This window comes from Miniopterus natalensis, chromosome 2 (assembly GCF_054644295.1).
Source record: "Miniopterus natalensis isolate mMinNat1 chromosome 2, mMinNat1.hap1, whole genome shotgun sequence".
In the NCBI taxonomy this organism is placed as follows: domain Eukaryota; kingdom Metazoa; phylum Chordata; class Mammalia; order Chiroptera; family Miniopteridae; genus Miniopterus; species Miniopterus natalensis.
Genome location: NC_142082.1, coordinates 180,798,525 through 180,812,695, shown reverse-complemented (window position 1 = coordinate 180,812,695; position 14,171 = coordinate 180,798,525). Strand labels below are relative to the sequence as shown.

At 45.9% G+C, this 14,171-nt stretch overlaps 1 protein-coding gene across 1 annotated transcript; it reads right to left on the bottom strand.

Annotated features, from left to right (window-relative positions):
* Nucleotides 1-3,496: 3,496 nt before the first annotated feature.
* On the bottom strand, nucleotides 3,497-11,428 carry CBY1 (chibby 1, beta catenin antagonist). Its single transcript, XM_016205281.2, has 5 exons — nucleotides 11,348-11,428; nucleotides 7,007-7,116; nucleotides 6,036-6,141; nucleotides 5,836-5,954; nucleotides 3,497-4,172 (listed from the first exon to the last, which is right to left on the bottom strand). Exons 2-5 carry the CDS (start codon nucleotides 7,091-7,093, stop codon nucleotides 4,092-4,094), a joined length of 393 nt encoding a protein of 130 aa, XP_016060767.1. The 5' UTR covers nucleotides 7,094-7,116; nucleotides 11,348-11,428; the 3' UTR covers nucleotides 3,497-4,091.
* Nucleotides 11,429-14,171: the final 2,743 nt, after the last annotated feature.

Here is a 14,171-nt window from a genome sequence, read left to right as displayed (position 1 = left end):
ACACTTATGAATTATGTTTCTTTTGCATATTAAACTTTATTTTTTTAAGTAGGCTAGATCTACATCAATGCAAGGGCAGCTTAAGAGGCCAGTGCCAATGGCTTTTGATTCTTTTATGGGCTCTTTTAAAAAATGTTAGAAGACCAACATAGCAAAGGCAATCTTATGCGGAAAGTAGAGAGATATCAGTGACTTCAAGTAGAAGTCACAATGCTAATGTGAAGTTTTAGAAAACTTTAACCAATTAATTTTGTTTATAGTATTCAAAAGAGCAACACATGATTTAAAAATCCTATGTTTAAGACTAAAGAGCTCTTTTAACAATTAAAAAAAATGCCAGGAGAAAAAAAGGGAATCAGGCAGTGCAGAGTATTCAAAGCCTTAGGAGTGGATGAGATGATCTAGAAAAGGCAGAATAAGACAGAGGATGGAACCCTGTGGAATAAGACATTGAAAGGTCAGCAGAGCCCTGGCTGGTATGGCTCGGAGGGTTTGATTCCTGGTTGATGTACAAGCCCAAGTTTTGGGCTTGAACCCGAGTAGGGAGCCTGCAGGAGATATTTCTCTCTCTTTCTAAAAAACCCCAAAAAACATATTTTAAAAAAATTAAAATAAAGGTCAGAATACTTAAAATCATGGAAAGTAGAAAAGTGGTTGCTAGGGGCTGAGGGAGAGGGAAGTGGGGAGTGAGTTTAATGAGTAGAGTTTCAGTTTTACATGATGAAAAGTTTTTTCTGGAGATGGATGGTGGTGGTGGTTGCACATTATGAATGTACTGAACTGATACATGAAAATGGTTAAGATGGTAAATTTTATGTTGTATATTTTGCTGTAAGTTTTTAAATTAAAAGCAAATAGTCATACCTATCAAAAATTCTTTAAGGTTTGGGGGGAGGGGAGCCTCTTCCCCCACACCAAGAGGTTCAAGGAGCTGCTGGAGAGGAAGGAAAAACCAGGGGTGGTGGCTTCACTGAAGGTATAACGGGGAAATGCTCAGGGGCAGCAAAGAAGACATATGGTAAGACCGATGCCAGGCCAGGGGTCAAAGGACAAGGGGGACAAGTAGGGATGCCACCAAATGAGATGATGTCCCATGCCTGGTGCAAAGGTGGCTCTGCCATTTGGATGGAGATGGGCTCTTCTAGAACCCCACCCCCAGCTCTGTCCTCACTCTCTATCCCTCAAATCCATGATTTCCACCCACCCTGTTTCTGTCCTGTTAAATTTGAAACTGGTAAAATAGTTCTTAATTTGGGTTGGTGGAGGGAAGAAATTCCTTTGAGACTTTCAGAAAAGCTATAAGCCCTCCACCCCTCACCCAATAAAAAATACACATTAGCCCAGCCGGGCATGGCTCAGCGGTTGAGCCTTGAGCTAGGATCCAGGCGATAGGGGTTCGATTACTGGTCAGGGCACATGCCCCGGTTGTGGGCTGATCAATGACTCTCTCATCATTGATGTTTCTATTTCTCTCTCTCCCTCTCCTTTCCTCTCTCTGAAATCAATAAAGATATATTTAAAAAAAACAAACACATTAGCTCTTATTTGTCCAGTTGTACATATGGATCCCCTTGCTAGGCCTCAAACTGCAAAACCTCCTGATTATTGCCTCTAATCCTGCGCCAACTGCCCCTCACACTCACAGAACTTTCTATCTCTGCTCTTCAGAGAAACAGTCCTTTCCTAACCACACGGCACAAAAATTCACAAAATTGTAGTGATTATGAGAGATAATCTCAACAAGATAGCACTCTTTACTCGGGTGCCCCATATTTAGTAGATTTGGTTAATAAAGCCTTTGAGGAGGAAGAATTTTAGCCAGAACCTGAAGAATGTATATGACTAAAAAGGTAAGAACTTGGAAGTATATAGGATCTCAATGGGGGAAAGAAAGGTTAGGGTGGTGAGATATGGATTTTTTCCCCTTTTCATTTAGAGACTTTCATCAATAGAATTATCCTTGACTCGGCTCACACCCCACACCCATTAGCAAACACTGATGGGCTCCACCTTCAATATCTAGTCTGCCCACTTCATTCCCTTTACTGCCACCTCTCTGGTCCCAGCCTTGCCCCTCCCCCCCAGTCTGTTTTCACCAGAGAAGCCAGAGGGAGCCTTTGAAAAAAGTTGATCAGCCCAGCCAGCATGGCTCAGTGGTTGAGCTACAACCCATGAACCAAGAGGTCACAGGTTCAATTCCCAGGCAGGGCACATGCCTGGGTTGCAAGCTCAGTCCCCAATAGGGAGCATGCAGGAGGCAGCCAATTGATGTTTCTCATCAATGTTTCTCTCTATCCCTCCCTCCTTCTTAGAAATCAATAAAAACATATTTAAAAAATAAATATAAAACAAACTGATCAGAGCATTCCTCTGCTCAAACTCACCAATGGCTCACTACCCTATCGCTCAAAATAAAAGTCCTTCACTGCAGAACTGTCCCACATGCTGGTGTTGAGCCCCAGGACCCATATCATTGTGACAACCAAACCTGCCCCTCATGATTTCCAAGGTTTTGGTCCTGGCTCTATTCCTTCCAGCTGTCACCTTGCTGGGCTGGTTTCTTCGTCTAAAAGCAGGGACTGATCCTAACAAGGCTGAAGGATTCTCCTGAGAACTAGAAATGGGTGCCTGGCATCACAGGCGCTCCATAAATGTTTGCTAACGTAGTGGTCTGGATTGCTCCCGCTGCCTGCACCTGGGGACTGACGCCCTGTGTGCATTTGTACCCTCCAATTTCTCCATGTTCTTCCCTCCATGTCAGCAAGTGAGGTTAGGGGCTGGAGCTTCCACCCAGCCCCATGGAGCGGGCTGTGAGGAGGAACTATGAACAGCAGGCTGTCGTGGCAGTCCCCACCTCACTCCTCTCGCTGTGGCTCAGTCCACAGGCTCTACGACCCTAGCCCAGTTTCTGAAGTCCTGGAGTCTGGTTCCTTGTCTGCAAATAGGCATGCTTAGTCCCTGCTCCACAGGGCTGGGCCGAGGAACACAACGCAGGCAAGGACCTGAGCCCGTCCCAGGCATGTAACTGCTGACCATGGCAGTCATCCCTGGGCTCTACGTCCCCACCCTCAGTGCCCCCCTGACTTTCGGAGCTGGATTTCCTCTCACTGATTGGCTGGCTCCCTCCTCCAGCCAGAGCAGCTCAGCTCACAGACTCAGGTATGAATTCCCACTCTAGAAATCTAGCCCCCACCCCAACCACTTGGTTGCCACCAGGTCCTGGCTAGTCCCAACTTCCAGGAGGAGGAGGAGGAGGGAGGGGAGGGGGAGGGGAGGAGGAGGGAGGAGGGGGAGCGGGGAGGGGAGTTAGGGCAGAGAGACTTTTGTTCCAGGTCAGCCTCTGCCAGTGCCCCAGAAGCTGGACAGCTTCCCCTACAACAGAGACATTTCCCCACAACTTCCAAATTCTGTCTTTGGATGGAGCAACACCTTAGTCTCCAGACTCCACTTACTTCTTTGAGAACCGATGCGTGTTTTTTCACTCTGGCCATAGAGATTATATAACATCATTTAATTTAAAAAAGTAGTGTAAACAAGAAAGTAGCACAAAAATATAGTGTTGCATGGAAGACTGATGCTTGCTGCTGAGAAGCTGAAGCCAGAGGTTGTAGATCTGGGGAAGGAGCACTCTTTAGTGTGACCTGAAGGGCAGAGGACAGGGGAGCTGGTCCTCTGAGACCCCCTAATACAGGGCTCTTTAGAACTGGGGCCAGGCCACAAACACCAGTGTGAGGGGACTCTATGAATTCCAGCTGCTTCTCCCAAGAGTGTCTATCCAATGAGAGAGCACCCAAAGTCTTATCATCGCTCCAGACCTGCCGAGGCCTGTTCCCAGACCAGCCTCCCTATGCTGTGCAGCCAGAGTACCCTGCTCTTTACTGCCCCAGCCTGGTGCATCCTGGTTTTCTCCATTATGTTGTCCCCTTTCTATTGGCAACTCAAGGGTGCCGGTGCCTTTTGGCCCCATTACAGGTACTCTCTCCCAGGATCTAATCCACTAGTTTGGCTAAAAAAACAAAAACCCCTCTGCTATATTCTACTCCTCTGATCAGTAGAGTTCTTCCTATTCTAACGAACGTCTTTGAAGGTCTTCATTTCCTTCTCCGGTTGACACTCTTCAGCTCTTCCAGTTCCTTCTTCATTATTTGGAATTCGGCAGTGGTCTCAGAGAACTGAAAGTAAAGAAGCAGACCGTCAGAAAGAGGACGTTCTCGGCTGGGTTTCAGGTTTGCAAGGCCAGCCCTATACACTGGGTGAAGGCCCTGGCATTCCGTAACACCGCCTGCCGGCCTCCATGATGAACCACTTGGTATCTAGACTGAACGTAAGCACCTCAAGTACTTGAAGAACTTTCACAATCCACTCTATTCACGATCTTGATCACCTAGAACTGCAGGGCACTCACAGCATTAAGTACAGCAGGCCTCGGGGGAAGAAAAAGGCTGGGAGCACCTCCTTGCCTTTCCCACCCCCCTCTCCTCCCCTGCAGGCACATTACCTTTGCCTTTCTCTCTCCTAAGCTCTCAGTGCCCTTCTTTTCTTCTGTAACTGGTTTCCTGAGCACAGGCAGCCCAGGTGGCTCACTTCTACTACCTCTGTAACTTTTTAAAAAATATGTATCTTTATTGGTTCCAGAGAGAGGAAGGGAGAGGGAGAGAGAGATAGAAACATCAATGATGAGAGTCATTGATCGGCTGCCTCCTTGCACACCCCTCACTGGGGATGGAGCCTGCAACCCGGGCATCAGACTGGGAATCGAACCAGGAGCTCTTAGATCATAGGTCGATGCTCAACTGCTGAGCCACACTGGCCGGACTACCTCTGTAACTTTCTAAATAAACTTGCTCTTATAATTTGGAAAAAAAAAAAAAAAAGGCAGTTATTGGTGATTCTAAGCTAAAGGATTAGTTGCTTCTGAGCTGTAGCTCCCATAATGATGCGTAGGGGGAAAGTGCTTAAAGAAGAGTGCCACTTTCCTCATCAGGACCTTTCAATGGACTAGATATTCACCACAGGGACAGAGATGTAAACTCTCTAAAGTAGAGGTCAACTTACTATGAAATGAGACCTACACTTCCTGAGCCATCCACTATTCCGAGTGCTTCACTTATATTATTAACGCATTACAAGGTGAGCCCCACTATCATGCCTATCTTACTGCTGAAGAAATGAGTTCTTCACACAGATCAGGTAAGTAACTTGCCAAAGACATGACCAGTGTGGAGCTGGGCAAGGAGCCAGGAGTTTAGCTGCAGCACCCACGCTCTTAACCGCTCCAGTGTATGCTCTCCTGCCTCTCAACCAACCTTCACATGTATCTCTAGGCCCAACAGCCTGCTGGGTTTTTACCAGCCATGGGAAACTGACGTCAATGCAGAGTGCCCCCGGGCAGGTCTTCGCCAGGCACTGATGAATGCCTGCGTGGTACAGGGCACCTCCAATTCATGAGTGGACTGTCCTCCTTCCTGAACGCCTGCACCCCAGCCTCCATTCCTCCCTTTACTGATCTATAGTCAGCTCAAACATCCCTTCCTATGTGGTGTCCTCCCGTCTCGACAGAATTACTTTCTCTATTATGTGCTGACACCAGGCCCTGTACAGACTCTAACTGTTGCCCTCATCATGAGGCACTGTCATTGCATTTATTGTCCATCTCCCCGTTAGACTGCGAGTGCTTGAGGGCAGGGTCTGTGTCTGATTTGATTCTGTATCTTTATATTCAAAGCAGTGTACCTGGGCACAGTGGTGCTCACGAGGTATGAGCTGATGAACTGACTTAAGGTGGAGCCTCCCTCCCAAGGAAGCCTGGGCGGCCCTTCCCATCATGATCCTCACCATGTCAAGCAGGACGTCCACCTTCACCTGCAAGAGATTGTTCTCTTCCTCCAGCTGCTGGTTCCGCCTCCGGAGGCGCTGGGCCTCCCTTTGGTCCACACCGCTACTAATCCCTGTCTCTGGTAGAAAGAGAACCAGCAGTTACAAGGGGGAGTTCCTTCCACAATCTTGTTAGGCAAAATGGCAAGAAATCAGCCCACCTGCTACCCAATGGCCATTTTCAAACTTCAGGCTTTGTCCTGCCAGGTTCATAGTGGGAGTTCCATAGTCAAGGCCCAGCTCCACCTCGCGGGTTGACCGATCCAACTGTGAGTGAGACATTGCATGCCAGCTTCAGAAGGCCATGGCACTTGGGCTCTAGTCCCAGTGTTTCTCCTAACTACAGGACCCCACTTACTCATTTCTTCCCTCTAACCATTACCCAGTACATTTAATAATATTTTTTAAAGTCAGAAAATCAAGTAAGATGCAACAAAAAATTTTAAACTATAAGAAAAATACTGCTTTATACACTAAATGTTTTCTGAAAAACCTATATAATAGGCTGAAATTTGTAAAATAAATTACTTTACATCTACTGTGAAAAATCCTTTTTAACTGTAATAAGCCCCTAAGTTACCATCTGCTTACTGTGGAGCTATATATGTCATGGACAAGGCAGAACATGCTAATGACCTATTACCAGTAGCTGTTCTTTAATGTACTTTTTTGATGTTTCTACAACTCGCTGAGAACCCAGCCTGCATCAGGACTAGTACTGGGTATTCAGAGATGACTGAGACCAGCTCTGCCCTCCAGTAGCTTGGAAACTACCTCTGTGACATACCCCTTTGAAGGCCATTAATGGGGGCAAAACATCCTCCTTAAAGAATGATTTGATTCTTAGAAGTGACTAAAATCAATTCCTGGCCATGTCTTGGGAATGAAGTGAAGTCAAACTGGGTAACATTTGGAGCAAAAAATCATAATGAGATTGACTATCTTATTAGGTTCTTGAACAAGCTCTGACAGTAATTCCCAAATAGGAGTTAACACTGATTTTAGCAAGAGCAATATGAATGAAAAGGATGCCCTCCTACTTGGATGCCTCTGGAGAACCCCACTTTCCATCAGAGACCAGGCTCAACACTCATCACGCGCACACCAGGCTGACCCTAGTACTGACACTCACATTATGCAGGTTGGACAGAGAAGCAGACTTCCGAGGGGGAGTCTTCTTCGGACTGAACGTATTCCCAAAGAGAGGCATCTTTGGCATGACGAAGGAAAGGTCAATGCCCCCTGTGCAAGGGTCAGAACAAGTCAGGGGTACAAACAATTGAGTCAGCGATTTTATGTCACTGTCCTAAACCCATGAAAACATACATTTTACATGGCTATTCGCAATCCTGGTAACGGCTCCCACGTGCTGAGAGCTCACTGTGTGCCAGGCAGGCAGTATGCTAAAACCTTTGCACACAGTATCTCGAGTGTCACGACCACCCTTTGTTTAGCTCCCCTCATTATCGCCATTGGACAGACAAGGTTTACAAAGACTAAGGTCCTAAGGGGAAGCTAGATTTTGAACACAGGTGTTTGTGGCTCTACAGTTTATATTAACCACAGGCAAGTGCCTAACTTGCCTATCTTAAATTTTGTCACAAGTTGACATCACCAGGTTTATAGTCTAGAGCAAGGAATACAAATCCACTTGTTCCCGTACATTGGTAGGAATCACACTAGGCAACAGCCTCTGCAGATTCCCTTTTTTAAAAAATCCTCACCCACCATATCAAGGATATGTTTTGATTTTAGAGAGGAAGGGAGAAAGAGAGAAATATTGATTGGCTGACTCCCTTATATGCACCTGCAGGGATCGAACCTGCCACCTGGGTGTGTGCCCTGACCAGGAATCAAACCCGTGACATTTTGGGGTATGGGATGATGCTCCAACCAAGCCACACTCGCCAGGGCTTTCTTATTGTTTTAATTTTATCCATTCTGGTAGGTATGTGGTGGTATCACATTGTGTTTCATTTGCTTTTTCCCCAATAACTAATTAAATCGAACACCTTTTCATATGCTCATTTGGATACCCTCTTTTGCAACATGCGTGTTCCAGTCTTTGTCTTTTTTCTATTGGGTTGTCTTTTTATTTTATTAATATGTAAGGGTTCTTTACATATGATGAATACAAGTCCTTTGTTGTATATACAGAGAATACTGAAAATATCTTCTCCCAATCTAGAACTTGCCTTTTGTTTTCTTATTGGTTTCTTTTTGATTAAAGAAGTTCTTAATTCTAATGGAATCTAATTTACCCATTTTTTTTAATGATTAGTGTTTCGGTGTCCTATTTAAGAAAATCTGTCTACTCCAAAGTCATGGTACTTTCATATATTAATTTCTGGAAATTTTATTGTTTAACTTTCGCACTTAGGACTATGATTCATTGGGAATTTTTGTATAGTGTGTGAGACAGGAGTCAAGGTTCATTACTTCCCATATATTACCCAGTTTTAACTCATAACACACAAGTAGCTTAAAAAGATTCTTTCTAAGAAACTGTAGATTGATGATAACAATAGTGAAAGCACAAGTGAGCAAAAAGAAAGTGGCAGAGCTCTCGCTTTCCCTAGTCCTAGGTGTAAGATCTTCCTTCACTACATTATGAGATAAAAACAGTAATGAGTTCATCATATCTGACAAGAAGTTGGCCAAAAAAAGAGGAAACTTCAAGACTTCAAGACTATTTGAAACAAGGTTTTATATCAACTATCATTAAAAGATAACTCATAGTATAAATCCAACACAATTAGCAAGACATGTTTTTCAATGAAAACATGAAGAAAAACTTCTGTGCTATTTTTAGTGATGTAAAAATTAATATCACTAAAATTAATGATAAAAGTTTAAAACTTCTTTGGAAGTTTTAGAATATACAATACAGAGTTATGTATATATGATTTATAAATAAGTAAATATATTTAGCAGTGTGTGCTTAATGGTAGGTGTGTGTCTGTAATGACAAAAAGCAGTAGGCCCACAAGCTATGGAATGGCATTTGGGCCTGGGCACAACACTTTAGGACTTGGACAAACAGAATGCTTCCAGCTTGGTGGTGGACAGAAGAGCAGTGGGGACCAAGATGCTGAGGGAGTTTTAAGCTGTGTTACCACATCATCCAAAACACAGTGGAAGACCCTGGCATTGTTTCTGCTGGAGAAAAAAAAAGGGTGGAAGAGAGAAGGCAATTAATCTTATGTCTGTAGAGGGCAGAACAAGAATGGAACAGGAGCATCCAGAAAGAAAGATTTTAACTCAAAAAAGGGCACAGCAACAAAAATTAGTATCACTTCCTGCATATCCATTATAGGTTGGGCCCAATGCTAGACACGCTTCCTGTATTTCTTGTATCCCTTGCAACAACCTCATAAGGTAGGTATTTTCATATCTGTATTGGATATAAAAAAACTAGGGCTCAGAGGAATTAGGCAATTTCCCCAACGTCCACAGCCACAGTTGGCTAACGGTATACAGCAAATTACCTCTGTATTAATAATTTGTGGGATACATCATAAGAAGAAGCATTTCCAGCCATCATATTTGCAAAATTTCGAAGATGAATAATAATATCCAGTACTGGTGAGGGTGTGGAGAAAAACATTCTCTTGGTGGAAACCTAAGATGCTGTAATTTTTCAATTAGGCAAAACCTAGCAACATTTTAAATGGGCATACTTTTTGGCTAGTAAATCTACTTCTAAAACGTACCCTCCACAAAGTACTGGGCATGTTCACACAAGTGTTCTCTATTGTTAACAGTGAAAATTAAGAAATAATCCAAAATGGCTATCAATGGCTGGTGTAGCTAAATAGATTGTGGCACATTCTTTTAATGGAGTACTAAATGGCAAGGAAAGGCAATGAGATAGCTGTATATGGGAGGGGGAGTAGAATGGCTGACTCCAATAAAATTATCATTTTATAGGTTAAAAATAGTGGAAATTTCATATGTCACAATATTAAAATATATTAAAGAAATATATGTCCAGCCCTGGCCAGTGACTCGTTGGTTGGAGCATTGTCCAGTGCACCAAAAGGTCTTGAGTTCAATTCCGGGTCAGAGCACATACCTAGGTTGCGGCTGGGGTGTGTACGAGAGGCAACCAATCTATATTTCTCTCTCACATCAATGTTTCTCCCTCCCTTCCTCTCTTTCTAAAGAAAAATTAAAAAGGAAATATACTTCCATATTTAATGAGTTATTACAATAATATATTTATGTATTACTTAGGAAAAAACACAAATGAGCAAAAAAAACAGATAAAAAGCAGCATGTCTCTCCAAGTACCTGGAGACATTTGAAAAAGGAAAAAAAAAGCCAAGTTGTTGCAAAGCCCCAAATTGTGCCAATAGCGCTCTGCCTGAGCACATCACCTGGACACAACAGAGCAAGTTCCAGGGCTGGCTCTGCCCCTCAGTTGCCTGCTAAGTTGCAGTAACTTACCCTGCTTACTTTTTTCTCAGGGTTTTAACAGGGACACTGCACCAATGACCTCACTAATTTTCATAACCCTTCAGCTGAGAGCCATCATCAATATACAACAGATGAGGAAAAGGAAAGGTCTGCACTAGCTGCTTTTTAAATCAGATTCAATAATCCACAGCCAACTCTGGCTGAAACCCATGGGTCCTGGAACATTAAGGTGGACCCAGAGGTCCCCTTGGCAGCCTTCCGTCCAGTGAAATTCCGGGGAGAGAGAGGGCTCAGCACAAAAGAAGTTAAGGGAGAGCATCTGGATTCCAACCAGCTCACCCCAGAGGAACCACTTGCCTTCCCTGAGCCTCAGGAGTCTTTATTTGTAAGGAGGGGTAATAACAGTATCCGACTCACAGGTTGTTAAAGTGCCTTAGTGTTTATAAAAAGCTGTGGCATTTGATGCTCACAGCAACCCAAGGATGTCCCCATGTGCAGATGGGAGAACTGAGGCTTGGAAAGCTAAGTAACTTGCCCCCGTCACACCGTGGGAAGGTGGTGGAATTGGGCTTCAAAATAAGGCCTACTCCTCTGCGCGGGTGATGATCATCGCTTCATTACCGTGCGGTGCTTTACAGTTTGCAATGGGCCATAGGAAACATTATGGTATTTTAGTCTAACAAGAAGACGAGTCTTCGGCCTTCATCGGATTCTCAAAGGGATCCGCGTCCCTGGAGTTCAGAGCCAGCCGAGTACTGGCCGCGTAGGTACACGGCCACCGGGGGCTGGTGGATTCAACTGACGGTAGCGAACTAACGGTCACCCGCACGCCCTTGGCAGCCCACCTAAAGGGAGGAATGACTGTCCCAACTTACGTTCGCGGGAACACACTCGGAGAGGGGCGGTGACCGCCTGGCGTGAAGCTGGCATCGGCCCCCGCCCCCCGCCCGGCGCCATCGCTATTCTCGCTACCGGGGGGACAGGTCGCCTGGGGAACGCCCAGACGTTCTACTCTTCCTCAGGCCCTCGCGAGACGCCGGGTTAGGAGACCTACCTGACGCGCCCCACAAGCACGCTTCCCAATAAACGCCTAGACCACCCGCAAGCCGCGCGAACGCTCCCTCCGCTCGCGGCGACCGCGGCTGCCGGTTTCTCCGCCACCCGCCTGCAGCGCGCATGTGCAGCCCCGCCCCGGACTCTGCCATCAAGAAAACGGGGGGGGGGCCGGCGAGGCGGGACCCACTGCACGAGCCTTCGCGGAGCACCAGAAACGCAAGAGGAATGCCTTCCACATGTTCGACTCATTCCACAAAGGGACTGTCTCCTGGAGTCACCTACATGTCCCCTTGATATAGGATAGGATGAAGAACTACACTCGCCCCCCCCCCACGAACCCATTGGTCTGGTCTCCCCAACCTACACTGGCCGTCCCTTTGGTAACCGCGTCCCGCGAGGCTCCCTCACGTTCCATTGTTGTGCGACGTGGAGACAGGGAGGTCGCGCCCGGCGTCGCCTGGGGAGCGCCAGGACTCACAGTAGCAAAATGGGCGTCTCCCTGTTTGCCCCGCCTCCTCTTCCTCCCCCGGGACCCCTCCTGGTGGGTGTGGGGACAACGGGGGTCAGCTGTCTCATCCAGAACTTTGCAGGGTCGCCTGAGAGACCCGTGGCGGAACCGGCCCCGAGTTCGTCGGATTCCGCCGAGGTCTTCGGGTAAGACAGACAGAAGGACGGCGACCCACCCGCCCGCCTCCCCACGCCCGACTCTCACCTGTTTCTACAAGGAGGCGAAACAGGCCCAGGGCCGCTTCAAGGTGTCACAGTGAGCAAGGGGCAGAGAGCTGCTCGAGAATCAACTCTGGGTCTCCCGAAGTCCCCACACGGTGTATTATTAGGTGCATCTGATAAGTGAAGAAACTCGGGGTCATTCAGTGGATGTTTACTAGGTGCCTAGTGGGTGCACTGGCAGGACCCGTGGGTCTCCGCCTCCAGTTGTAATTTTCTTCCAACTATAGCTCACTGCATTGAAAAGGGAGACTTCCATGTCCTAGAACCACAGTCTGCACGGTCTAGCCCGGCACTGCCCAATGGAAACAGAATGTGGGCCACATACGTAATTTAGAATTTCTTAGTAGCCATATTTTTAAAAGTAAAAAACAACAACAAATCAGGTGATATTAATTTGAATGATATTTAACTCCAAATGTCTCGAATATGATCATTTTAATGTATAATTAACATATTCGATTTTGTACTGCTTCATTTTTAAATTAAAAGAAAAAGTTTAGTTTTTCAGTCATTAACCAAATTCCAAGGGCTTACTTGTCACTTGTGGTTAGTGGCTACTGTGATGCACAGGTCTAGCCTTTTCCTACCTTTCTCCCCTTGCCTCTGCTTAGATGGTGTTTCCCCTCCCCCTTTATCTAATTAACTCCTGCTCTTCCTTCAAGTCTTGGCCCTGCTGACTAGGTCAGTGCCGACTATTATGTCACCTTGTAGCACTGTGTATTTCCCTTCGAAGAAGTGGTCAGAGTTGTCATTCACAATTAATATAAGTCGGCTGTTTGACAGAAGGGTCCTGGGTTTGATTCCAGTCAAGGGCATCTGCCTCAGTTGCAGGCTTGATATTGCCCCCCCCTTCCCCCGCCGTCCCAGGGCCTGTGCAGAAGGCAACCAATCAATGTGTCCCTCTCACGTCCATGTTTTTCTCTCTCTCTCCCTCTCTTACTCTCTCTGAAAAAAAAGTAGTAGAAAAATATCCTTGGCTGAGGATTTAAAAAAATTTTTTTTAAAACATGTTAACTTTATTATTTTTCAATCCTCACCCTTGGACATGCTTTTATTGATTTGAGAGAGAGAGGAAGGGAGAGAGAGAAACATGAATGTGAGAGTGAAACATGGACTGGTTGCCTCCCGCATGCGCCCTGACTGGGATGGAACCCCCAACCTGGGTGCGCGCCCTAACTGGGATTGAACCTAGGACATTTCGGTGTACGGGATGACACTTCAATCAGCTGAGCCACCCGGGCCAGGGCAAAGCATGTTAACTTTAAACTGGGACATTCCAGTCTTGGTTGCCAGAATATGTGCTCCATGAGGCTAGGAAGTTTTTTTTTCTTCTACTCATCTACCCCCAACACATAGCACAGTGCTGGGTTCAGGGTGGTTATTCAATTGAGTTAGTTCCCTCCCCTGTCCTTTTTTCCTCCTTAAGCACTTGACAGGAAAAACTTACCATGCTTCAGAGAATACTTATCCTAAAATGGTAAGATGAAAAATTAGAAGGGAACAGTGTGTGTATTTTAAACATTGCTCTTAAAAAGCATAATACTCACTTCTCCCATTAGGCATGAGTAGTAATGTTAAGCTAAAGCTAGAGGCTTCATGACAGGGTCACCCTAAGTCTGGCTTCTCAGAGAATATGTAGTTTGCCAGTCATGCTGGGGAGTGGGTAGGAGGAGAGTGAGAAGCCCTACAATGCACCTGCCTCCTCACTACCCCCTCTCCTCCCTTGCCTGTTTAGCTAAAGGCTAAGCGCAGGAGGGAGGAAAGAGTATTGACCTGGGCCTGGGCTAGCCCTTCTTGTAATCCAGCTTACTTGGGATAGCCCAAAATGGATAGCCTCTCTGGACTAGAAAGAAGTCTAAAATGGAGACATATTGAGTGAACCTAGTCCCTAAGGAGTAATTTGCCTAATGGAGAAAGCTGTAGAAGCAGGTAATTCCAGGTAGTATTCTAAGTGCTATAAACAGAATTCTAGGTTTCATGGAGAGCAGGTGGTACTAACTGCCTGGAGTAATTCAAGAAGGTTTTCCAAAAGATGCGTGACCTGGGCTGAGCTTTGAGTACAGGGAGCAGCACATGCAAAGGCATAGAGACAC

What these genes read in the sequence shown, in the direction of transcription:
- CBY1 (XM_016205281.2), bottom strand. Translation starts at nt 7,093, where the DNA reads ATGCCAAAGATGCCTCTCTTTGGGAATACGTTCAGTCCGAAGAAGACT. An exon ending in CTCTGTCCAACCTGCATAAT is followed by an intron (nt 6,142 to 7,006) that starts GTGAGTGTCAGT and finishes TCTCACTCACAG; the next exon opens with TTGGATCGGTCAACCCGCGA. An exon ending in AAATGGCCATTGGGTAGCAG is followed by an intron (nt 5,955 to 6,035) that starts GTGGGCTGATTT and finishes TCTTTCTACCAG; the next exon opens with AGACAGGGATTAGTAGCGGT.